Genomic DNA, 25,995 nt, shown 5'->3' with positions numbered 1-25,995 from the left:
TAGACGATCTTGTTTGACCAGGTAGTTCTCAGTCCGAGAGCTGTGAACACACACAATGAACACCCTCACTTAACTGAGTTTGGAAGACAGATGTAGACTCAATGTTCCCAAAGAGAATTCATGCGGGTGTTCAAGGACGGGAAGGTCTGCACAGAGCTGTAGGCAGGTGGGGCCTCTGACCATGACTACTGCAGACGAGGACCTGAGCCTGAAGTGCCCCGCCACCTTGTACAGGTATGCGTTGAAGACAGCAACGCGGTCTTTGAGTTGTCTATATATAAATAGACACTTTCAACCATGAACTTGTGGGGAGTTAGGTATGTGCAAGGAGACAGCCTCCAAAGAGGAGCTGGACACTAATGTGTAATGAGATCCGTCATTTGTATACATATATTAGGGGTTACTATTAAATAGGTCTAAAATTTTAATACACTTCTGCAGAAATTTGTCTAGTTCTTTCTAGAGCTCAAAATGGGTGGATGAGTTACCCACCCATAAATAACTCATTACTAACATTCCAGTCTCCTCCTCCCTCCTCTTCCTTTAAGAGTTTGTGGTCTTAAGAGATCCTCTATTTACATTTCAGCTGCAAACCCATATTGGTCTGGCCTGGGAAAGAGCCACTTTATAGGCAAAGCCAGAAGAATGGCAGTAGTAAGAATGCTCAGATTAAGATGTGCGTCTGAATGACATGTGCTGAGACAAATCAAGACACTTGGGCTCCGATGCCCAAATGGAACAAGAGATACATAAGAGATAAAGGACTGGCCGAGGGGAATGTAAACATGGGTATGCAAATACAGAGATGTATAGCGAGATTCGGAGAGAAAAATCCCAGACTTCGTTGAGCTGGAAACTGGGGCAGAATTTCTGTAACTGCGTTCCAGAGACAATAGCCCATTTAAAGGTGTGAAGAGGGTCACTTGGAAACACAAAAAGCATTCATATGCATACATCCATGCTTAGATACACAGGCTGAATGACAAACGCTCCTCCAGGCCTCCCGAAGACTTTCCTGCCGAATGAGTGAGACTGACTTGGGTACGGAAGAGTGGGCCACACCACCACATTCACACACTTATTCACAGGGAAACAATGTGTCTTTGGCCTGAAGGAAACTGAGGGCCAAGCTAGCAGCCTAAAGGGTGAATGGTGTGCAGTGAGCTAGGATTACTTCTCGTTATAGTTTCTTTCCCTTCTAGGAGTGAGGTGGAGGGGGCAGCGGGTTCGTGGTGAGCAGGTAGGAGGCTTTCTACCTGAGACTCAAGAGACTTTGAATTCCTGACCTAGAGTGGCTGGATGGTGTAGGCACCCGGGGAGTAGCTTTCCACTTTGTGGTCACGAGGAATGGCTCTTGCACTGCTGGGGTCCGATCTGCTAAGGTGGAACAGGGCCTCTGTGGGCTGGGAAAGAGAACAGGAAGACGTGTGGCCTCTGGGCGGAATCAAAGGAAGGTATGCTTTCATTTTTTTTTTTTTTTTCCTGGAAGAGATCGTGGCGGGGACGGCCTGTGTTGGGTGGATTAGCAGGCGCCTCGGTGACCCCAGAGGTGCACGTAAACTCCGGCTAGGGTTTGGTTTGCCCGCGGTGTCGATTTGCTGCCCTCTTTGTCTAAGCCCAGCCGGGAATTCCAGCTTTTATTGGGAAGACCGCACTTGGGTGGAGCCCTCGCCGGTCCGAGTAGGGCAGGCTCTGGCCGCACTGGGCGGGAGGCTTGCAGACCTCTGGACGATCCTCTGGTGCCGCAGGCAGCCTTGAGAATGCCACCCCGGGGGTTTCCTCGAGGGCTCCGGCCCGGCGGACCCGGAGAGGCGGGGCGGGGCAACTTTGTGGGTCCCTCTCGGCCGCCCCGCCCCACCCCTCTCCTGGCGGCCGGAGGCCGAAAGGAGCTCTCACGGCCTTTTGTTAGGCCCCGAGGTCACACCCGTGGCCTGGGGGCCGCCGAGGGGTGGAGGAAAGCAGTGCTGCGGGTCCAGAGAGAACCTTCTTCCCTCGGTGCCCCCGCCCATCTTCTGGAATGGGCCTGGTGGGGACCTCGCCCAGAGCTGGGTGGGGAGGCCTGAGCCGGCCCTGGCCCGCCCAGGCTTCTTTTGCCAGTGTTTATGGCCGACGGGATTCCGTCTATTTGCAAAACCGGACGCGCTGCTGAGGCCTAGGTGGTGGAGCCAGGAGAAGCCGCCGGGGCAGGAATAAATGGCGTCCCCCGGCTGGTAGCCGAGCAGCGTTCGTCGCGCCGCACTTGGCCAGGGGCGTCCACTGGTCTCCAGCCCTGCCCGACGGCTTTCTCTGGTTGTCCTCAACATGTTCCTCAGGAAGGGATATCTGACTTTTTGTTGGGTGGAGTTCATTAACGATGACTTTCTGCTATATTTGTAGAAGGCTCCCTTTTGGTGCGCAAGCTCACCTCCAGGTGTTTACAGTCGAGGGTCTCAGGAACGGGGGTCCTCACTCGGTCATTGTTTTAGAGCTGTGTCTCCCCAGCCAGCACCCACGGGCTCGGCTCTCCATGATTAGAGAAGCAGGGAAGTCCTCTCAGAGAAGATCCTGACAGCATAAAAAATAATTTGTGATCTAAAGGACAGTTTCCAGTATAATCTCATTATGCACCACAGACTCCCGATGTTATTTTGTGGAAGGCGGACAATGATCAATTTACATTGACCCGGGGCTGGGCGAGCTTTTAGATGGTAATTGCCATATTGATTTGCATGCAAAAAGGAGACCTGCTAAAATTAAAGACCGGAAGCTAAATTAAACTAAATTTATTGTCTAGGTGCAAACCAGGGGAACTGTTGGGGGATGGGTTGAGTCAGGTCTGGGTGCCAGGGACGGAGCAGGTGAGAGGCCCTGGAGCCTCGGAAGGTCATAACTTTGGAAGCGATCTTTGCCCAGGTGATTTCATGTGGGGAGGGGGGAAGTGTTTAGGAAAAAAGTTGTAAAAAGACAATTTTGCATTGAAGTGACTAGGATCTTTCAATGCTAATAGGAACTTAGAGGGGGAGGAGAGGTTTATAGGGTTATAGGGGTCTTCCTGCACCATTTCCGGCGTCCCCCCTCCATTTCTATTGTTCTGCCTGGCCAGGCGCTTGGATTCGTGCTAGAGACACCAAAAATCTCTTGCATTTGAAGAGTTGAAAAAAAAAAAAAAGGCAGCCTGTCCACCCCTTTCCCGCCTTGCTCTCCTCCCCCTTCCCGGAGCGTTAGACCTTTCGGAGAGAGCACACCGCGGGCAGGCCAGGACCGTTGGCGCTGTAGGGAGTTCCTCTCCGGACGCTGCAGTCCCAGGCTTGGCTGGACGGCGTTCGCTTCGGGAAGCCGTCCTCTCCAGGTGGCCAAAGTAGGCGGGGGTGGGATGGGGTTGAGGGAGGCGGCTGCGGCGGCCGCCGTCTAGCGTAGCCCCGGACTGGGTGGGGGTGATCGCCTCCCCGGAGGGGTTGGGAGGGCCCGCCCCGCCCCGCCCCGCCCCGCCCCGAAGTGGGTGGGGGCAGGGGAGGGCTAGAAACCCTGCCCGTTGCCAAGGCCGGAAAGTTTAAAAAAGAGGAAGAACGCCCCTTGCAGAGGGCTGGACTGGAGCCCAGGGGCTGCCGACCTGCGGGGGCGTGCTCGGCTGGCTAGCGGGGTGAGCGCCCCGGCGCCGCCGTCTGTCCTCCCTCCCTCCCGCCGCCGAGGCCCCTGCACACCCGGTCGCACTGCGGAGCCATTTCGCACATCCGGAGCTTCAGCGTCTGGAGGAGTAACCAGTCAAGGGTCGGGAAGCCCGAGTGTCCGGTGCCCCGGCCCGTCCTCATCGAGCGGAGCCGGAGGTGGCTTTGGCAGGCTCTCCGGCAACGGGTGTAGGTAGTTCCCAGAGCATCTGAAAGCCTGGGGAAGGCCCGGAAATTGGGATAGGGTTGGGGAGGGGATGTTGGGCCCTGAGGTTTGCAGCCAGGCGCTTCTGGAAAGAAAGGTTCGGGAAAGGACAAGATAGCCCATCCCCCAGCTTGCGCTTTTGTGGGGACTCTGGGTGGCCCAATAGGACATCTTGCTGGCCTCTTCCATCTTCATTTCCTCTTCCACACTACTTCGTTCCCTGGGGTTTTTCCTTTAAAACCCTAGGAAAGGTAGATGGAGGAGCTCCCTCCAAAGGGCTTTTGCTCTATCTAGATAATTTGATTTATTGCTTTATGTAGCAAAACTGGGGTGGCACGCCTAGCTCCTAGTAGCAGTAGTCAGCACTTTTCCCAGAGACCTGAGAGGAGTCGACCTACCTACCCCTGACTGTTCTGGGCTGCTGGAGGAAGAGAAAGGGGAGGCTTGTTGAGAGCATTGGCCTTACACCAGGGTGTAACAGTGGAGGGCGATTTGGAGGATGTAGGGGGAGATAGTGAAAGACTGAGTGGACTTAGAGATAACTAGATATGGGAGAAACTGAATTCGAGGCTCACTGCAGACCAAGTAACATAGGTGTTAAACACTCTACCTCCTTGGGGTACACAAGGCCTAAGGAAGCTTTTAAAACGTACTCGAGGAGACAGTATGTGAAAATAAGAATTTCAAAAGGTGTAATTAGACCAATAATTGGCTCCTCTCCGCAACTCCAGGACTGAGTTTGACCGTGGCCCATTTTTTACTAGCTGTGTGACCTTGGGGCAAGTTATTTATGGCCTCTGAGCCTCAGTAAGTTTCTTCATTTGTAAGACTGGGAATAATTATCCACCTTTAGGATCTAAATAGAATACTTGGCACATAGTAGGCCCCAAGAATTAATAATTGCTTTGAATGACTTGTGATGTTTCTATAGGTTGCTCCTGAATGACTTGTGATGTTTCTATAGGTTGCTCCTCCATTCTCTACTGCCGCTGAGACCGCCTGAGACTTGGCCAGGCCAGTGTCCTGGGACCCAAGGATGCAAATTCAACCTCCCCTAGGAGGGTATTCTTCCAGCTCCATCTTCTGGGTTCCTCTTTGGGCTGTCCTTGTTCGTTCGAATTCTGCCTTTTAAAGGATTCCATAAGAAAAGACTCGCTCCCCCACCCCCCCACACATGGGATCATTATATGGTTAGGGACTGATTTCAGAACCGGTATCTAGGTGCCCTTTAGCAAGTGTTTCCTGGCATTATTTGTGGCAGGAGAACCATGGGAGCCAGAGGGGCAAGACCTGGTTGGAAGAGGTGAGAGGGGGTGGCCTGGTGCAGAGGCCAGAGGTGCTGTGGTTTGTTTGATAGGGATTAAGTCCGGATGTTATGAGGGCTCAGTGTGGTTTTCAATAAAGTCTGCCAGGGATTGCTTCTTTTATATCGATATGTATTTTTAAAAATTACTAGCATGAGAAGAAAACCAGACCTGTATGGATCCAGGCCGGTAGTAAGCTACTGTGATCAGGTTTCCTACTCGACTCCCAGAGGGGAAGTCAGTGTTTGATTGAAGCTACACTTGGTTCTTGACTCTCAGGGGATGCCTGCTCTGAAACAGGAGCCCTCCCTCCCTTTCTCTCCTCCTCTCCCCCTCCTCCTCCCTTTTTTCCCTTCTTCCCCTAAAAGCCTTTGTGCTGAAAGAGCTTCAGTAGGCATGAATCCCTGGTCCCTCTCTAAAGAATGCCTTACAGCCTTTGCTGACATTGTTTTGTGAACAGTGGGTTTTACCAGGCCTGCAGTTCCCCCCCCCCCCCCCCCCCCCCCCCCCCGCCCCCGATTTTAGCGTACGATTTTAAAGGTAATGTGTGGACAGGATGCACCTAGCTGTGATGATTGCCTCAGTGTGTAGCCTAGGCTGGGCCTGGAATCAGGAGACACCTTAACCTTTGCCCTAGGGGCCCTCGGAGGTGGTGAAGGTGGGGAGCTCGAGGACTGATTGTTTTCGAGGATCTGTTTGTTTTCTCCAGCCACTGAGGCTGAAGGTGGAGTTGGGCAAGTCTGAGTGTCTGTTCCAGCTTTGAGTCTGATTTAAAACTTGGTTTAATTGGAGAAACTCCTAGGCATTTAACAGTTCTGTACAAATGCAAACTTGAAATAGCTCGAGGCCTACGTCATTTAGGAAAGAATAAATGAAGTACAGAAATGTCCAAACTATGTAAATCCTAGAGTTGTCTGCCCTCCCATAAACACATGACAAGTGCCAAGGCATTTCCAGTCAAAACACCCGTGGAACCAGCAGCCTCCATCCTTTGTATTTATTATTTTATTAACAGCATTTTACACAGCATTTAACAAGCACAGCCTGCCCGCTTTGCACCAGGACTCTAAGCAGACGAAGGGGTGGAAAACGGATGGAGGTGGGGGAGGAGTGGTTGCTAGAAGAGACCAGCTAGAGAAATCTCATCAGATGGGTAGGGTAAGTAGCATGGGGGGTTTATTTCTACTGGCCAAAAGGAAGACAGACACATTGCTTTGGAGGAAGAAATCCCCTCTCCCATTCCAGGAGGAACGTTGTGCAGCTGTGATATGTCTGGTCTCAGCTTTGATTCCAGAGGGTAAAACAGGGTATGTTTCATGATACTCTGCCCATCGGTTATTGGTGATTTGCAAAGAATAAGTATTTGTCTGCTATCGTTATTCTATATCCTGCTGGAAAGTTTATAACGAAAAGTAATGCCTTTCTTAAGTCATAAAATGAGCCTTGTATGCTTATTTAATTAAAATCTATTTAAGGACCGATTAGGCGTGTAATTTGCACTAATAATGACGATTATGGAAATGTTCAACTTAACCAAAAATCATAAAGGAGACATTTTGATCAGTGGGGCGGCCAGTAAAGTATTCAGTGAGTTGGGCAATTTCCGAAAGACAGGAGGCATTCCGCTGAGGGCTGCAGAAAGCGCAGACCCATCTGGCCTCTGTGACACGGCATGGAGAGGGGCAGACAGGGATGTCCCGGCCCCAGCCCAGCCAGACCCCACTTGGCTGAGCATGGAAACCAACCCTGCGAGTCTCCACAACCTTTATTCCCATGATGCTTCCCTGAGCTTCCAGAAGGAGTAAACTCTCGGAGAGGGCTGATGAGCCACACGGAAATCTCTGCGAAATGGCGGTGCTCTTTTGCTTTAACAAACAGCACTGACAAACGCATGCTTCCTTGGCTAGCCTTGGCTGGAGGCTGGAGGGGTGGGGGGAGAAGGGGTCCCTTGTTCCGGAGAAACCTGCCAGCTGCTGGGCTTGGTGCGAAGGCAGTGAAGGCAGACACAATGCTGCTGTTGTTGGTTTGATCTCTAACTGTGGATTGTTAGTCTGGCTTTAACTATGTGGTAAGGGGGGAATGTGAAGGCTGTTTACAGCGAGTGCAAATAATGTGACAGCTGTTGGCGTGCGAGCAGCGCTGCGCCTCCTCAGCACTTACACAAAGCGCGCACTATGCAGGCCCGTGGATGAGCTGCCGAGGTGGCGGCCACTTTCTGGCCAGCGTGTCCCTAGATGAGAGAAAGCTCTGAGGCACCCCCACCCCTCATCCCCGACACACATCTTTATGACTTCCCAGGAGTGCGGTGGGGTGCAGGATGGTTCGTGTGTTGTTGTTTAAGGAACTTGTGGTGAGGCAGAGGTGGCGGGAGAAAGCCCACGGGGCCGTGAGTGTCACCGTCCTGGAGGGGTTTGACCAGGATGTGTCGAACTGGGTCCTCAGCTTTTTGTGACAGAGTTTTTAAGATTTGGGAAAATAACTTTAAGCCCTAAGTAAGCTTGTTGGAAAGAATGTGTTATTAACTGAAAGCTTTCTGGAAATTGCAGAGGCTCTGAAGGCCGTTGTTCCCCTCTGAAATGGCCCTGTTATTCAGACAAGTTAGAGACAGGCGGGTGCTGTGTTCTGAGCACTCAGCACTGTTTCCAGCTTGGAAATACAAGTGTGCAGGTTGAGTACCCGAAGGGGGGGTTTCTTTGGGGGGGGGAAGGGGTGTCATATTGGCTTTCGATGACCCACATCCCTTAACCTTTACTCCCAAGCCTTCCTGTTTTCAAGAGTGTATTTGCCTTCAACTGCGGGATGCAAAGGTGCTGTCCTGAAGCCTGCCAACAGCACCACCTACTCTGACTTCATCAACTAGATGCCCACAGCCACAGGCTTTCTCTGAGTTCCTGGTACCCTGCCAGGCCCTGCAGAGAGGCGCCAGGGTGGGAGGGAGAGCAGTTGGTGGCGGCAATCACCCACTAGGCCAGTCCTAGAGGTGCGTGGTTGGCCCAGGCAGGTAGACTTAGGATGGCTAAGAATGTGGGGCTGCCTCTGGACTGTCCTGCGGCAAGCTGTGTGTAAAAATTCACCCTCTCCCCCAGGAATCCCAACGTTGAAGCCTTCCAAGCCCTGGCACCTGCCTCGTCCTCCCTGGGTTTTGGAAGATCATTTAGGGCTGACTTAATTCGATATTCTACCCTTCTGTGTGCAACTTCAGCCTCTGGGTGTACAGCCTACAGGATATCTGCAAATCTAGTTCATTCTCTTCTGCCCCCCCAGTAGCCCGCCTCCCCCAAGTCTCCTCTAAGTTTTAACATGGACTTCTACATCTAGTTGGGTTTCCGATGGGGAGCTGGGAGATGCTTCTGGAGTGAGACATGAACTTCGGTGCCAGTTCTATAAATTGGTCTCTTTTTATGACGTGTGCCATTTTCTGTAGGAATGTTGCTTGCAAAACGAGTTTCGCCTTGGAGGAAAGGCGGAAAGATAAACAAGCCTGCAACGCCAAAACACTGGCAGTCTTTCCCTCCTTCCAGCTCTCTTAAAGCAGCCGGGCTGTATTTCCAGGATTAGACTTGTGCATGTGAGGAGGGACTTGGGTTGGCTTTTTTTTCCCCCCAAGCAAATGCAAATTAGAGAAAAATAATTTTCTTTCAACGATATGCAATGTATTAGTCACTTGTTATCGTGCTCCGAGGCAGGCCTCATTTGCGCGTCTGCCAGCTCGCTCACATCTGCTCGGCGCTGTTCGGGCCATTTTAACCTTGGCGGTGTCGTGTCTAGTCCCACGGATCAAGGAGGAGTAATTAAGCCCTGAACAGCTACAAAAATTCATGGGCCCCCATCTCTATCTCAGTTGTTCCATGGCTTTGTTTTGGGTGCTCTGAGTTCCACGACTGAGTAGCAGACACGGGATTCCTATTGTTCGTTGTAAAGGAAGTGGGTGCTCCTCTCCTTCTCTGACCCTCATTCCCAGCTTTCTTGGGACTCCCAGGCTCTGCACAGTCAGCGAGAGACTCCTTGCAGATCGCCGGACCCCTACATTTTACTCATCTTTTATACATTAAACGTTTCTTTGTGCTTCCTGTGTATACTAATGATAACTGTTGTTATTAGCCTTATGGTATAGCTTGTTCCTTTTGGTGGTGGGGGGTGGCGGTGACGGTGTTCGTGATTTACTCCTGCAAAGCCCTGGTGAAAACAAAAGTGCACTGACACAGCCTTTGGAGGCATGGTGTGGAGCGTTTATTCTGGATTTGCCCCCAGGTTGTGTAGACTCCCAAGTGGGGACCCAGTTCTGTAGGGAGTAGACCAAAGCGGGCAAGTGATTTCTTTTTTCGTGGAGAGGGGAGAGTAAAGAGGGATTCCTGGCTTTTGACTTGGGTTTCTGGTGCTAGGCGGCCTCCTGTGAAGTGACACCTGTTTGTAAATTCGCCCTCTCTTGAATACACACGTGGTTCCCTGACTCCCCATGTGGCAAAACCGTGAAGGAAAGTGAAAGGAACAAAAAGCTGGTGGGGTGGCCTAGACAGACCTTCCGGGTAGAAGGGCAAGTGTCCCCCGTTGGCCTGCGAGAGAGAGGTTGGGGCACCTGACCCCGAGCGTTGGGCTCTGTCTGGAGGAGGGGCGTGTAGCCGACAACCCGGGTTCTCAGGGTCGGTCCCTGCAGATTCCACCCCGGGCCCCAATCCCCAAGATTTCGCACCCCTCCCTCTTTACGGTACGCGACTCTAGGCTCACATGTTTGTAAGGGGAGCATCCAGAGGAGCAGCGCTCTAGTCTGATCGGAAGGGAACCCAGAAGGATGGCGAGGAGGGGTTTGCAGTGCCCATTCCCCGGGTGGGCTCGGCGGCGTTTCCCGGGAGGCCTCTGATTCTGCCTGCGCCCACCCAAAGTTTCTTTTCGTTAGATTCGTTGATGGGGACAGAAGGTGTGGCGGGGCCTCGGGAGGGGCACCACGGAGAGCACGCCTGGCCGCAAGGTCGGAGGGGCTGCCTAGGGTCGGGGACTGGGGAGGTCCGGCCGCCTCCGGGAAAGGCTGCTGGAGTTCCTGGAAGGCTCCGCGGGGGCGCGCCACGAGGGCGTGGGTGTGTGCGGTGGTGCCGCCCCGCGCGCTGGGACCTCCACTGAGGAAAGGCGAGGAGTAGCGGGCGAGCCCTGAGCAGCACTGGGTGTGTGTGGTGGGAGAGAAAATCCCTTTGTTGCCGACCGATCGCGCTCCGGGCTGAAGCGCCTCAGCCCGAGGAGGGGGCGCCCCTCCCCCTCTCTTCTTTGCCGGGGCCAAGTTCACTCCCAGGCAGGGTGGCTCCCCGCTCATACCCCAGGAAGGTTCTGGGTGCTCGAAGGGTCTGGGCCGGCGAGCTTCCCCTTCCCCCTCCCTCTTACTAATGCAAAACTTGGAGGTGTGGGCGGGGACGCCCCTGCCGTCTAGGGCTACGGCTGTGGCTTGGAGTGTGACAAGAGGCAGCACCTGGGCCGGCTCGATCACTTCCCTCACCCCCAACTCTCTCGGTGGAGGGGGTCCGGAGGGGCTGGGACCCGGCCAGCGACTTCCCTCGACCACACCCCTGGAAGCCTGCGGTTTTGCCTCTCAGGGACCTGGGGGGCAACCTTGGGGTCTCTTAATCTCCAGCAGACCTGGAGGACCCGCCCCACACCGCACATCCGGAAGAGCTTTTTCTTCTCATCTCCCACCCCCACCTCTCACATCCTAAAATAGGAACTTCTTCACCCCTCCTTTCCTTGACACCAGGAGCACAGCGCTGCTGCTGTGACGCAGTCTGTGTTTGGAGCAACCCCAGGAAGGGCTGGCGGGTGGTGAGCTTTGGGCTTCTGTGAAATCTACACAGTTCTGCTGAAGGTCGCCCCTCCCTGCTCTGACCCTTTCTGTGTTGCTGCCTCAGCCTCCCCCGCAGGATGAGGTGGTACTGCCCCAAAGAAACTGCGTGATTCTGGGGCTTGTTACACAGTATGTTCAGTGGAGTCAGATGCTCTTTAGTGGGGTTAAACGTGGCCAGCACTAGCTATTGCCAGGCAAAACTCAAGTCCATAGTGCAGCTTAATCCTTTGGAAAACACAGTGCCAAATATTTACAGAGGGGACCAAAGTTGGAGAGGTTCAGCCACCTGCCCAGAGCCACGAGGTGGGTGAGGGTGGGAGCTGGGAGGCTGTGGTAACCATGTTCTCCACAGAGAACCAGCCACGCAGTATCGAGACTCCTCCCCTGAAGAGTCCTTGTCCCAGAGGACCCCAGCACACTGGCTGGGACCCCCGATGCCTGCCTTGCCACCTGAGCTGGAAGCCCTTGCGAGCCTGTCCAGTCCTTCTGGCCACTAACTGGAGAGCTGACAGTGGGGGCAAGGGGAACCTAGTGAGAGAGATTCTGGAGAAAAGAGCCCGAGATGGGCCACCCTCAGTGCCTGTGTGGACAGCAGGGAGGCGTGAGCGGAATTAGTTTGGTGGCAATGCTTTTCATATTGTCAGTACCACTTGACAAGTGTAATGTGCAGGCTTTAACTGATCAGCACCTGCCTCGTCCTCCCTGGGTTTTGGAAGATCATTTAGGGCTGACTTAATTCGATATTCTACCCTTCTGTGTGCAACTTCAGCCTCTGGGTGTACAGCCTACAGGATATCTGCAAATCTAGTTCATTCTCTTCTGCCCCCCCCAGTAGCCCGCCTCCCCCAAGTCTCCTCTAAGTTTTAACATGGACTTCTACATCTAGTTGGGTTTCCGATGGGGAGCTGGGAGATGCTTCTGGAGTGGTCTCCCCTCACATCTTTTCACAGAGGGCGGCTGTGCCCCTACTCAGGGATGCCAAGATTGGAGTGATGGCTTCTGATCTTGGTCCCTTGACCCCCTTCTACCAATCAGGCCCTTCTTCCCAGTGTCCAGGCCAAGCTCAGGTACTCTCATCAGCACCCTTGGCTGTAGAGTGAATAACTACTCGGAGTCTGTTGAGGGTGACCCAAGCTCTCCTCTTGTGTTCCATTTCCACAGTGCTAAGAGCTGGAGACCACACAGTATGCAGTGTGAGTGCCTGCTTCTCGCAAGCCAGGTCTCTCCGCTTGGCCCTGGGTGTTCCAGCAGGCATACTCCAGTGCCCAGTCTGTTTTTTAGAAAACACATCTGACCTCTTCTCACCCATCGTTCCTTCTCATCCCTATCCAGCACCTTTGCCCACTTCTCTCCACTGCTAGAAAAAGGAGTTAAAACCCAGATCCAAGGTGCAGCTTCGCAGCTCACAGTGGAACAGGTTGGTGCTTGTAAAGTGCTTTTCATGAGTGACTTCACACATCTTGGCACTTCTGGAAACATAGCCTGCATTTGGAAGAAGTGGGGGCTGGAGGTGGGCATTGAAAAAATAAAAGCAAACAAGCTTCATCTATAGTTGCAAAGCACCCTGCGGTGTTGTTTGTCATTGAAATCACATCATTTGCCCTCTCCACCATGTTCTGCTGCCAAGGGTCAGCAACATCGGTTTCGAAGCACTTGGCCTTAGAGGTGAAAAAGTCTCCAGTTATTTCAACAGCAGCTTCTAGAAGTAGGGTTCGATGTCCCTATACTCTGCCTCCCAGTCTCTTTCTGTTTCTTACCCCAATGTCCTCTTTGTTGTACATCCAGAGAAACCAGGGTGGGTGTGGGTAATGGTGACCCCTGTTCTTCAGCAGAGGCTTGGTGTGAGCCATTTGGCTTTTGCGAAGGAGGCCTCTGCTTTTGTGGGTTTGGATTGCTCTTGTTCGTCACCCAGGAGGAGGGCCTCCTGCCAGCCAGGGCCATTGCTCTTTGGCCCTTTCCACTCCTCTCCATCTTTGGCCAGGAACCTGAAGAGTTAAAAGTCTTTGGCTTGTTGCAATGAAATTATGGCTGGCAGTGGCGCCGCTGTTTGTTCAACAGACCTCCACTTTTAAACAGTTCACAAAAAGTTCATGGGGCAGCTAAAGATTATAAGTGTGTGTGTGTATGTGTGTGTGTGTGTAGTCTACAGCAGGATCCAACAATGCATTCCCCCCTTTTGCTTATATGTTCAGCCCCATCCTCCACTTCCCTCCCAAAACACACACATACACACACACACAGACACACACACAGAGATAACAGTGAACTGCTCTGCTGGCCTCAGCCCTCCGTCTGACCCTGTGCATGTGAGAACACTTTGTTCTGATGGCTGGTGTCATTTATCTGTGTGCCATTAATATTGAAAGCCTTGAAGGAGGAGCCCTGAAGAAGGGGAGATGCTTTGAAAGCACCCATAGGCCCAGGTGCCTCTAAACTGCAGTCACATTTCTGCTAAGTCCAGGTGGCCTTTGCTGAAGAAAGGCCCTTTGAAGGGAAGCAGCCACTGGCCTTTTCGGGCCCGGGCCTCAGTGGAATGATTCTGTTTCCCAGGAAGGTGCTGGGAGATCCCTTGCACAAGGTGTCTACTTAAGGGAGGTGGGTAGGAGACAGCTTTTTAAAAGGGGAGGCCTGTTTTTAAGAACAGAGACAGCAGAACATCGAGGTTTATTAGGCACACGCTGCTTCTTCCCTCATCCTTTCCTTGGGGATTTGATTGAGTGACCTTTTGGCTCATGATGTCATTTCTGCATTTCATCATGGCACAGTGAGGGGATGGCATGGTGCAGTCCCACTAGTGCAGCCGGATGACCGGGACACCCTGGCACCAGGCAGTGGTGCTCCACATTCTCTATTATGCTACTCAGAATGTTTTCCTTTTGTTAGAAGGGGCAGCGGTGCCAGAGAAGGTACACTGCCACTGCATTGAATGTGCCTTGTGGTCTGCCCAGCACTAGTGGTGGCCTTCCCCACTTGATTTGTGTCTTGGGAAGATGGAAGAAAAGCCCATGAGCCCCCACAGAACTTTCCCCAACAGCTGAGTCAGTCTTTTGGGGGCGCTGTGGCTAGCCCATTGGAAGAGCAGCTATCTGGAGACCCTTCCTAGAGAAATAGCTTTCCAGAACCCCAGCCAACCTGATGCCTCTGCAGATTTCTGCCTCTTTCTTGGGCCCTTTCCTTCTCTTCCAGCCTCATTGTTGAGCTCTAACTATACGTGGTGTGTCAGTGCATGTGGATTTTGATTAACAGACGTTGTTCTATGGATGGGGGACGATGGGGGATGCTGGTGGACAAAAGACCTAGTTAGGACAAAGAAATGTGGAAGTACAGACCGGCTTTGGGATTCCATCCCCCAGGTATCCCCCCAACCCCCACCCTCAATCTCTCTCACCGAAGAGTCCCCGGACCTGGTGCCTCAGACCCAACCGACCTGGCAGTCTGCTCCGTGTGCTAAAGTGTAAAAGCAAGCATTTGCATATTTTTTCCTGCTAACAAAGGAAATGTGTCGACTTAGGGAACATTTGGGCTTTCGGAAACTGTGTGGGTGGGTGTGTGAGGGAGGAGAAAGAAAAGTTCCCCGATGATCTGCACGCCAATTATTTCACACCCAGGTTTGGGTCCCGTGGAAAAATGCCATGGCCAGTCCGGACAAGGGACACTGAGATGTGTTTGTGAGCAGGGAATTGCCGAGGGCCATCAGTCCCAGGCATTAAAGGCTCCCCTACTTATTAACCCAGCATTTAACAGCAGGATATGGGCTGAAGCGCAGTCAAAAGAAACGGCTCAACCTCCAAAGAGCAATTAAAATCCTGCACGAGGATAAATCACGCGCCGTGATAATCCTGTTAATAAAATGCAGCTTGTCCTGACCCTTCACTCATGCAGCAAACTAGAATGTGATGTGGGTGGGGGTGGTGGGCAGAGGAGGTAAGAGGGGGTAGGAGGTGGTCTGAGCTCCTCTGCCTTGGCAGCCTCCCCCTCCCGGGAGGTGGAAAATGGGTGGCTTCTGCTGGCTCCCCATGTGCCAGCGGCTCAGAGCCCATCAGCCAGGGCTGCTAAGACTTCTGTGCTCGCTAATGATTTCTCGTCCCCGGCGAGCAGGCGTCATTGAATTACTCAGCCGCCTCCCTCTGCAGCTCCCAGGCAAAACCACCCGGGTTAGGTGCTTAATCTAATCCAGGGCTCCGGTGGGGCGGCTCACCAGCCCACCGACTCTTTTTCACTATCAATCTGTAAGTTGCACACACGACAGCCTTGGAAATTCAGCCCTAGAAACGCATGTAGTTTGAGACCTGGACCTGCCACTCACCTCGGTGTGGTGCCGTCCACCCTTCTTGCACCCTTTTGGCCCCAAGAAAGATGAGTTGTGTGCCTCCCAGTGATGCAGCATCCCTGAACCTATTGTCATAGCCTCCCCTTGGTGAATCAAGTCTTCTCTACCTTCTTTAACAAGTGGCAGGAATGAATGACCACTGTACACTTTCAGAGGCTGGGAAAGGGGGTGGGTGGGTGCTGTGCTGTGGTGTGCCTTGGATGAGGCTGCCTGTTCGAATTAAAGTTCTTCCCCAACCCCAGCACCTCCTGCCAGGGAAGCTGCATGCCCCTCCGCCGTCCCTTCAAGTCAGGTGTCCTTGGCTACCACACCACTGTAGACAGCAGGCACAGCCTGCCTTCCCAGTCTGCATCCTGTATGAATCACCTAGAAGGAGGTCTTCTCTAGCTCCCTGCTTGGCTCTTCTTTACTGAACCTCCTGGGATTTTTTTTCTCTCTCTTTTAAACAGACTAGACGCTTGAAGCGAAGCTGCCATCCCAGAAGACGACATGCTCTCAGCAACCCCCCTGTATGGGAACGTTCACAGCTGGATGAACAGTGAGAGGGTCCGCATGTGTGGGGCGAGCGAAGACAGGTGAATGTGCCCACCTGGGCCAGGCCTGAGGGGAGTCCTGGCCCCTTCCCCGCCCATGCCGAAGCCCCCCTCACCTCACAGCCACCGTGGGCCCAAAAGGGGTGGAGGAGAGAGAGCTCCTGCCTAGTTGTCCGCCCTTGATTTACAGTTTTAACAGGCAACCTGGCTCAGCGAAGCATTGCCGCCCTTTAAAAGATTAGCCCCTAAAGCGGCCTTTCAGTGCACTTTCGTCCTTAATTTATTATTTCATATTTATGAAGGAGAATTAATCCCAGTCTATATGCTGCTTTAACTCTAAATGTCAGGAGTGTGGGCCCAGGTGGAGCGGCATTCGATGTGCTTTTAAAACAAATAGTTTGCTCAGTAATAAATGGGGAGAGAGCCATCCTCTTCCTTCATTGAAGCCCAGAATCTCTCATTGTCCTCTGCTGCCTGTTCCAGGAGGCCACTGGCGCCTGCTTTTGGTCGCCAGACAGCTCTGTTCTGCTTCCTAATCAGTAATTTTGGAGTGTGGGGTGGAAGCAGCTAAGCAGTAGATGATTGAAGCTGCTCTTCGGGGTAATGAGGAAAGTTTTCCTCTGCCGCTTGTCAGCGATTTTTATCCTGGGGATTTGGAAGTTGGCACCAAGCACTTTCTTTATCGATGCTCTCTGATAACAAGTCCCAGGGCAGCCGCAGCAGCCTGGCACAGACGTGCAGCTTCCTCTTCAGCCTGGAACAGCTGACATTTGTATGATACTAGTGTGTATCCCCCTGTCATTTTGACAAAGGCAGTCAAATATGGCTTTTTTATCACCATGGAAACCAGTTTCGTAGGACATGGTCCCTAACTTTGTTTTGAGAAAAGTTTTGAAAGCCTGCCCTCCTGGGTAACACGGAAGTGGTTGATGAGGCGGCCAGCCCGTAGACTCTAGCCTTCCCGCCCCCTTTGGTATTTGGCCATGTTACCACTTCATGTCTACCCTCCAGGAGAGTTTATAAGGGTTGGCTGGGACAGCCGAGCTCAGATTGGCCTACTTGGCCTCTAGAGAAAAAGATCTCGAGGGAGAAGTGATTGTGCTTGATTTCTGGCTTACCTACCTTGGGGACATTGCATTTGTGATTCATGTCCTCACACATGAAAGGCTTTGCATTTCCTTTGTTTTTCCTGGTCAAGTTGATTCACCATTTGGGAGCAACTTTCAATCTGGGCCATTGGCAGCGGGTGGGGGCGGAGGGTTGAGGACAGTTCTCAAAATCGGGTTAGTAGAGATGGGTCTCTTCCGGGGAGATACATGAAAGATGGATTCAGTGAGGAATGCTTTCATAAAGTTGGTATGTCCTTTTAAATAGGAAAATCCTTGTAAATGATGGTGACGCTTCAAAAGCCAGACTGGAACTGAGGGAAGAGAATCCCTTGAACCACAACGTGGTAAGAGATTAATGGCTTCTGTTGATGTAATATCTGCATATCAGTGATCTGTAATCAATTGTATTTATTTGCATGCCGTTAGAGGGTGGGGGGTGGGTGGGGGTAGCGGTTCAGAGTGGGGCTGAGTCTGAGGCCTGTATGACAGGACAAGGCTCCCACCCAAGCTCTTCCTGTCTTGCCTTCCTTCCTTGCCACACATGTCCCTGTCCCCTAGTGACTGGTGGGATGTGTACTGTCTTTTCTTCTACAAGCTGCATGCCACATCAGTGCTCCCAACTGGATAAATTTCCAGCCTCCAAGTAGCCCCTTAGGGTTTACCTTTCTAGTAAAATACAAAACACAGGACTGTCACTTCAGACACAAGGGAGAGGAAGTCAAAAGACACAACCACAGTTTGACCCATGGCCTTTTTATTGATTTAGAAATGAGGCTGCTCAAGTCCTCTGTTCCTGTTGTCCCACCGAAGATTGTTTCATGTTCTGTTCAGTCATGCCTTCTCGCACCCAGGGGAAATGAGGCAAACCGCCACCCCCAAGCCTGACAGGCCAGGGAGGGCTAGTGTGAGTTCTGCACCCCACGAGGGTGGTGCTCAGAGTTTTGAAGTTGGTGTCTTCTCAGTTGTAGCAAAGAATTTTAGCTGAGAAGGTAAAAATCTTTAGTTAATAGATGACTGAATTAATGTATGGGTCTCCAGGCCAAAGGGACCAACGTCTTCCCTGCTTCCAGGTTACTACTTGAGAGGTGAGGAGGCAGGCAGCAGAGGGGTTTGGTAAGGGGAAGGGGAAACACCCCCCGAAGCCTGTCTTTAACCCTTTCTGCTTGAATGTTAAGACTAAGGTCATGCTGAGCTAGTTGGCAGCGTCTCCCGGGCGGGTGCTGCTGCTTTGAAGGAGTGCCCAAGTAACACCCGTGTTGTTGTTCTGCAAAGGTGGATGCGAGCACAGCCCATAGGATCGATGGCCTGGCAGCACTGAGCATGGACCGCACTGGCCTAATCCGGGAAGGGCTCCGGGTCCCCGGAAACATCGTCTATTCTAGCTTGTGTGGACTGGGCTCTGAGAAGGGTCGGGAGACTGCCACAAGCACTCTAGGTGGCCTTGGGTTTTCTTCGGAAAGAAATCCAGAGATGCAGTTCAAACCGAATACACCCGAGACAGTGGAGGCTTCCGCTGTCCCTGGAAAACCCCCAAATGGCTTCAGTGCTATATACAAAACACCGCCTGGAATACAAAAAAGTGCTGTAGCCACAGCAGAAACACTGGGCTTGGACAGGTCTGCCAGCGACAAACAGAGCCCTCTCAACATCAATGGTGCTAGTTATCTGCGGCTGCCCTGGGTCAATCCTTACATGGAGGGTGCCACGCCAGCCATCTACCCTTTCCTTGATTCGCCAAATAAGTATTCACTGAACATGTACAAGGCCTTGCTACCTCAGCAGTCCTACAGCTTGGCCCAGCCGCTGTATTCTCCAGTCTGCACCAACGGGGAGCGCTTTCTCTACCTGCCACCACCTCACTACGTCAGTCCCCACATCCCATCGTCCTTGGCATCCCCCATGAGGCTCTCGACGCCTTCGGCCTCCCCAGCCATCCCACCTCTTGTCCATTGCGCAGACAAAGGCCTCCCATGGAAGATGGGGGTCAGCCCTGGGAATCCTGTTGATTCCCATGCCTATCCTCACATCCAGAACAGTAAACAGCCCAGGGTTCCCTCTGCCAAGGCAGTCACCAGTGGCCTGCCAGGGGACACGGCTCTCCTGTTGCCCCCCTCGCCTCGGCCCTCACCCCGGGTCCACCTTCCCACCCAGCCTGCTGCAGACACCTACTCGGAGTTCCACAAGCACTATGCCAGGATCTCCACCTCTCCTTCAGTTGCCCTGTCAAAGCCATACATGACAGTCAGCAGCGAGTTCCCCGCGGCCAGGCTCTCCAACGGCAAGTATCCCAAGGCTCCAGAAGGGGGCGAAGGTGCCCAGCCAGTGCCCGGGCATTCCCGGAAGACAGCGGTTCAAGACAGAAAAGACGGCAGCTCACCTCCTCTGTTGGAGAAGCAGACCGTTACCAAAGACGTCACAGATAAGCCGCTAGACTTGTCTTCTAAAGTGGTGGATGTAGATGCTTCCAAAGCTGACCACATGAAAAAGATGGCTCCTACGGTCCTTGTTCACAGCAGGGCTGGAAGTGGCTTAGTGCTCTCCGGAAGTGAGCTTCCGAAAGAAACACTATCTCCTCCAGGAAATGGATGTGCTATCTATAGATCTGAAATCATCAGCACTGCTCCCTCCTCCTGGGTGGTGCCTGGGCCAAGTCCTAATGAAGAGAACAATGGCAAAAGCATGTCTCTGAAAAACAAGGCGTTGGACTGGGCGATACCACAGCAGCGGAGTTCATCATGTCCCCGCATGGGCGGCACCGATGCTGTCATCACTAATGTTTCAGGGTCTGTGTCAAGCGCAGGCCGCCCAGCCTCCGCATCACCAGCCCCCAATGCCAATGCAGATGGCACCAAAACCAGCAGGAGCTCCGTAGACACCACACCATCCGTTATTCAGCACGTGGGCCAGCCCCCGACCACTCCTGCCAAGCACAGTGGCAGCACCAGCAGCAAGGGCACCAAAGCCAGCAACCCAGAACCGAGTTTCAAAGCAAATGAGAACGGCCTCCCACCAAGCTCTATATTTCTGTCTCCAAATGAGGCATTCAGGTCCCCACCAATTCCCTACCCCAGGAGTTACCTCCCTTACCCAGCCCCTGAGGGCATTGCTATAAGTCCCCTCTCCCTACATGGCAAAGGACCTGTCTACCCTCACCCAGTTTTGTTACCCAATGGCAGTCTGTTTCCTGGGCACCTTGCCCCAAAGCCTGGACTGCCCTATGGGCTGCCCACTGGCCGTCCAGAGTTTGTGACCTACCAAGATGCCCTGGGGTTGGGCATGGTGCATCCCATGTTGATACCACACACGCCCATAGAGATTGCTAAAGAGGAGAAACCAGAGAGGAGGTCCCGGTCCCACGAGAGAGCCCGCTATGAGGACCCAACCCTCCGGAATCGGTTTTCTGAGATTTTGGAAACTAGTGGCACCAAATTACATCCAGAAGTCCCCACCGACAAGAACCTAAAGCCGAACCCCAACTGGAATCAAGGGAAGACTGTTGTCAAAAGCGACAAGCTTGTCTACGTAGACCTTCTCCGAGAAGAACCAGATGGTAAAACTGACACAAACGTGTCCAAACCCAGCTTCGCAGCGGAGAGCGTTGGCCAGAGTGCTGAGCCCGCCAAGCCATCAGCCGAGCCGGCCCTGCAGCAGCACCGCGATTTCATCGCCCTGAGAGAGGAGTTGGGGCGTATTAGTGACTTCCACGAAACTTATTCTTTCAAACAGGCTCCAGGCCAGCCAGTCTTCAGCGTAAGCAAGGACAGTGTTCCGGCAGGTACCAACAAAGAGAACCTAGGGATGCCAGTCTCAGCTCCATTCCTGGAGACCACTCTGGGAAGCGATGGTCCTGCCATAACTTTTGGTAAAACCCAAGAGGATCCCAAACCATTCTGTGTGAGTGGTGCCCCACCAAGTGTGGACGTGACCCCCACCTATACCAAAGATGGAGCCGATGAGGCCGAATCAAACGATGGCAAAGTTCTGAAACCGAAGCCATCTAAGCTGGCAAAGAGAATCGCCAACTCGGCGGGTTACGTGGGTGATCGATTCAAATGTGTCACTACCGAACTGTATGCAGATTCCAGTCAGCTCAGCCGGGAGCAACGGGCATTGCAGGTGAGCCCCTTTACCTGAATTTCAGTAACCTTACTGGTTGTCAGTTTTTTAATGTGTAAAGAGGATTGGGGGAGTATGGTAGGGCAGGGCACCAGGCAGATTTGGTGAATGAGGCTTGTGGTAATTTGAATGTATGCAGTGTGGCCAGGAAGAGAACGTGAGTGGTAGCACTGAGGAGTGTCTGGATGCTTTAAGTTATTCTGTAGATTATAAAGGGAGCTCCACTCGAGGACTGATAACAGACATTTTAATTATTTTGAAGGGTATCTAAAGACTGCATGACGTTTACCTATCAATTGCTTTGATTTCTCTGCCTGTAAGATAACAAATATACCTAGAAGTGCTGCTTAGAATGCCTTACTTGATACTTGGTGGAGATATGTAGCAGCCGCATGTCTGTGGGATTCATGCAAATTTTTCACCAAAAAGAAAGGAAAAAAAAGGAAAAAGGTTGCTTAAAGGGATAGAGTATGTATTTAACTTGCTAGTGAATTATGATAGATGTTGTATAGGAATTTCCTTAAGATATTTTACTTTTAATTAAAAGATGAATAAAGCCAAATTGTTTTGCAATGTTAAGAAAAAAATTGGTTTATGCTTATAAAAATGGATGAAGTTATCTAAATGATCCATTGAGTGCCCATTTTAATTACATAGATGGAAGGATTACAAGAGGACAGTATTTTATGTCTACCCGCTGCTTACTGTGAGGTCAGTTCTTCAAATTTTTATTACTAGAATCTTACATAAACCTTTTGAGTTAAATTTCATTTCCAAATATACCAAGGGAAGTTTGTGGGCCATGGTCGTCTTTACTCATTGTGCATTTTGTTTCTTTCCTGTTGTGTTTTTGTTTTGTTTTCTTTGCGTTGTGTTTTCGTTTTGTTTTATTTACCTTCAAAAGAGAATGTCTTTCTCTATGCACTAGTGTATGTGTGGATATACATACACACCGCATATATATCTATATACATATGACTTTATGAATAAAGAATGTGTGACTACTTACATATAGATATTCTTAAATTTTATCTGTTACACTTTAAAATATCTGAGTTACATCTCATAAATTGTGGTTGGTTTTGGGCACACTTTTCTTTGAAAATACTTTCCTTTAAGGTAAGGCAAATGAAATAGCTTTTATGGTAAGGCATTGTGTTTTTTTTCCATCTCCATTCTCTTTCTAGCGTGCAATGATGCGCTTCTCAGAGTTGGAGATGAAAGAAAGAGAAGGTGGCCACCCAGCAACCAAAGACTCCGAGGTGTGCAAATTCAGCCCAGCCGACTGGGAAAGGTTGAAAGGAAATCAGGACAAAAAGCCAAAGTCGGTCGCCCTGGAGGAGGCCATTGCCGACCAGAACGAAAGTGAGAGATGTAAGTAAACCTGCTTGTGGTGGCCTCAGGTCCAGCTGGCATCTGCGCTGAGAAATGGGCTGCTTTTGCCATGCATGGCATGCCGGGCCGATTGTCCTTTTAAATGGTGGCAACCAGGAACGAGGCGTCTGTGAAAGATCGTTTCCCGGGACACATCTTTTTTTCCAAAGAAGCACTGGTGCTAGAGTTGATAACACTCTAATATAATACAATGTAGCAGAAGTATGGCAGTAGGAAATTTGGTGTAGGGACAAGTTGTATTTTGTGGCAGTGGGATGACACTTCCCAGCCGTCTCCTGTCCCACCCCCGTGGTGAGTCTGATGTGGAATGGAGAGTCCTTACATTCTCCCTCCAAAGGCGTAGATGTTGTGGAAGTAGGATGAATGTGGTGAAGGCACCGTAAAGACCAGTGTGATGATTTACCATGGGGGGTGGGGAGAATTGGCCTCAGAATCCGAGACAGCCTGGAATGCCTGAGGGGGCTTTTCCCACTGGACAGAGGGCATCTTACATTTTGGAGGGGAAATGGTGTGATGAGAAAGCTGGCATCTTCCTCAGGACACTCTCTTGGGTCCTTACAGCAGGCCCCCCATCCTACCAACAGGCTTGGCTTTGGGATTTGCCCATGAGTCTTCCAGAGTGCCAAGACGTGTTGGCAGCAAGTGGAGAAGGCTTTTCTGTTTATTTCTTAAATGTACAAGCTTGAAGCTTTAGGTCTGCTTGTGACATGAGAAACCTCATTGGGCGAAGGGGAATTAGGGTGGACACTTGGAGATGTTGGGTGTGTTTGAGAGCTCACCACTGTGGGCTGTCGGAGGTTTGACGTTCGCAACACAGCTCACCGGTGCCTGGCAGAGTTTGGGAAGAATTTGAGATCAGGGAGAGTGTGCTTCTTGCTACCTGGAGCACACACCCCTCCTTCCACTCGCAGCTCATCCCTGCGGGCAGACTAAGGCCACACGCCAGGCTCCTGGGTAAGCTAAACCAGGACTGATTTGTTGTAAGTCATTGCTGAAGAAGACAGTTTCTGTTGCTAGTAAGTAGTGGCCTTACCCAAGTAGCAGGGACTCAATGCACCTGAAGTTGCTCACTCTTCATCAAAACGTGGCTATACAGCAGCGGGAGGTCCAGGCCACTCTTGGGTGAAGTGGCAAAGAAGCCTTCCTCCTCCCTGACGATAGCTGCCAACTCGCTGCCTCCCTTCTGAGTTGCCTCGAAACACCAGCTCTTGGGAAGGTTGTCAGAGGGACCTGGGAGAAGTGGGCAAGGCCGAGTTGAGGGGGGAAGGCCCTTCTAAGAGGGAGAGTGCCATGCATGAGAATCCCTCTTTGTTCTGAGTATATGGCTGGGGGCCTGGAGGAAGGGACAGGAACTTAGCCAAGCTTCCAGTCTTCTTGCCGTTGCTCTGTTTTTTGAGTAACATGACCAGACTCTCCAGTCGCATCTCAGTAACTCAGTGTGGCCAGTGGGAGCAGAGCCCAAGCCCCAGATGATTCAGAAAGGCCTCCCTTTCCCCTTCTGCAAGTCCCTCCAAGCTTCATACCAACAGGCTCTGTTCTTGGAGCACCCAGGACAGGGCCCCGCGAGCCGTAAGTCACTACGTAGTGCTCCTCAGGTAATGAGCTATGGCAGGGAGAGCGGAAGAAGGGTTGGGGAAAGGTGAGTGCCACAGAAGAGCTGGGGCACCACTGGTCTGTGGTTGATCAAGAGGAGGACCCTAGAGAAACCATTGTCCTTGCTGCTGCCACTGCCATCCCATCCAGGGGACAACAGGCGCTGGATCCATTCGGCTGCAAATTCAATGGGCTGTCTCGGCCATCATGTTGCTCATGGATGTCACTGTGTCCCAGAGCCAAGCTGTGAGCATATGGAAACTGGGGTGGGAATTTGGGGCAGGCAGGGGTCACAAAGAGGGTAGAAGATGCCTCCCCAAAGCCTCTCCCCTCCACTCCTGCAGCACCAGTAGCTTCTGAGATGGCAGGTGCTGCTTGTGTCACTTCAGCCGCCTGCGTATAGGTGCATCTTGTTGGGAGGGCTTGTTTAAGAAAATGGAGTTAACTGGAAAACACCATGCTTAGGATTTTCATTGACTCTTGGTGATAGTATGGGTGGCTGAGTTTTTCATTTAGAAATTGAACAAATGACGTAGGAGCATTCCCAAGCTTGAAAGTTTATTAATAGGAATGATCAGTGGCATTTTGAAAACAGGATAGGGAACACAGAAGCATTGAGCTCTTCCTTCTTGTTTGTTTTGTTTTTAGTTTGATTCTGTCGATTGATTTACTTCTGTTGATACATATTAGATGTTCATATTTGCCCTTCTTTCTTGAATGTGAATGTCTGTCTCCCTTGGCAGCCACTTGGCTTATGTGGACCTAGGACTCACTCAGTGGCATTGCCTGAGCAGGAGCTGGAGAAAGCGTGAGTGAAAGTGAAAGGGTTTCATGGGGCTTCTTGGCTCAGAAAACTTCTCTTCTAGGACTACGTGCTTTGTAAACTACTCTGAGTTTGGACAGACAGATGGCTACCACTGCCTCTGCTGGAGAGGGTAGAAGTTATAACATGGTTAGCCTCTGCTGGAGGTGATGTTGCCTGCAGAGGCAGTGGATGTCATGGGCAGTCCTCAAAAATTTCAGTCCTCTCCCATCTTGTTTAGGGCTTGCTGGGCAATGGTTATAACTGGTGAAGTTGCTTTGTTGCCATGGTGACTTGTAAATGTTGCCATGGCAATGCTTCTGTGAGGTGTTGTGATGGCATAACCATCGTAAATTATGGGATGTATGTGGTGTGCGTTATAAGACCACGATGTAGGGAGCAAGTGGTAGATGGTGTAGGGCTCAACCGTGTTCATATTCACATCAGCCTGGATCTTATGACCAACACATGGCATTCCACTTATAGAAGGGTCAGAAGTAGCTGCTATGGAGGAGAAGCCTAATGGTTAGGAGACCCCTATCTATCTCTCTCTATCTGTCTTTCCACCTGTCTCCTTTGCCCTCAAGGGTAATTTCTGTGGGTACTGGTAAGAACAGCCCCATTTGAGGGAGGTCCAAGTGAAGTGTACAGGAAATGACATGGAGCCTCTCTGCCATAGCTGGTTGCCAAGGCAGTCAGTGTGGGTGTTCTTCGGAATTATTACTGACCCATGGAGGGAAACCATAGCATAAGGTTGCGGGGGGAACCTTCACTGAGGGTAATTCAGATGTTTGCCTTGAGAGGCTCAGGGGTTGGATGAAGCAGGATGGGCCTCGTTTGCGAAAAGATCCTCTTGAGAATGGGCAAGAAAGCATCTACACTGTGTGTGAGCAGGCATGATTTCAGTGAACCCCAGATGTAGCAATGGAGCGTTCCTGATAATAGTTCGACTATTGAGGGGGCAGAAGGGGTCCCTTTCCGTCTGAATGGGGAATGGTGGGGACTTAGAGGAGGCGTGTGTGTTTCACACCCCTTGTCCTAGTCCGCTGGCCTCCCCATGAACGGGAAGCAGAAGGTGGTATGTTCAGGGCAGCCCTCCCCACCCCCACTGGGCAGCTTTTCCCAGATGGGAAGCCCCAG

General features: G+C 51.7%; 1 protein-coding gene across 11 annotated transcripts in view; it reads left to right on the top strand.

Annotated features, from left to right (window-relative positions):
- Positions 1 to 25,995, top strand: part of BCOR (BCL6 corepressor) — a 127,120-nt gene that overhangs the window by 85,742 nt on the left and 15,383 nt on the right. For 8 of the 11 annotated variants that reach the window (XM_032261659.1, XM_032261651.1, XM_032261654.1 and 5 more), the window contains exons 2-6: positions 15,757 to 15,882; positions 17,215 to 17,293; positions 18,222 to 21,065; positions 21,723 to 21,776; positions 22,253 to 22,439. In XM_032261659.1, the coding sequence (XP_032117550.1) occupies positions 15,797 to 15,882; positions 17,215 to 17,293; positions 18,222 to 21,065; positions 21,723 to 21,776; positions 22,253 to 22,439 (3,250 nt within the window). In that variant the 5' untranslated portion in view covers positions 15,757 to 15,796. The remainder of the gene's footprint in view (positions 1 to 15,756; positions 15,883 to 17,214; positions 17,294 to 18,221; positions 21,066 to 21,722; positions 21,777 to 22,252; positions 22,440 to 25,995) is intronic. The other 3 variants (XM_032261661.1, XM_032261660.1, XM_032261657.1) reach the window with 1 other exon arrangement.

The sequence above is a fragment of the Sapajus apella genome, unplaced genomic scaffold (genome assembly GCF_009761245.1).
Source record: "Sapajus apella isolate SASKATOON/1434 unplaced genomic scaffold, GSC_monkey_1.0 scaffold125, whole genome shotgun sequence".
Classification (NCBI taxonomy): Eukaryota; Metazoa; Chordata; class Mammalia; order Primates; family Cebidae; genus Sapajus; species Sapajus apella.
Note: the sequence above shows the minus strand (reverse complement) of the source record. Positions and strands in the feature narration are given on the sequence as shown.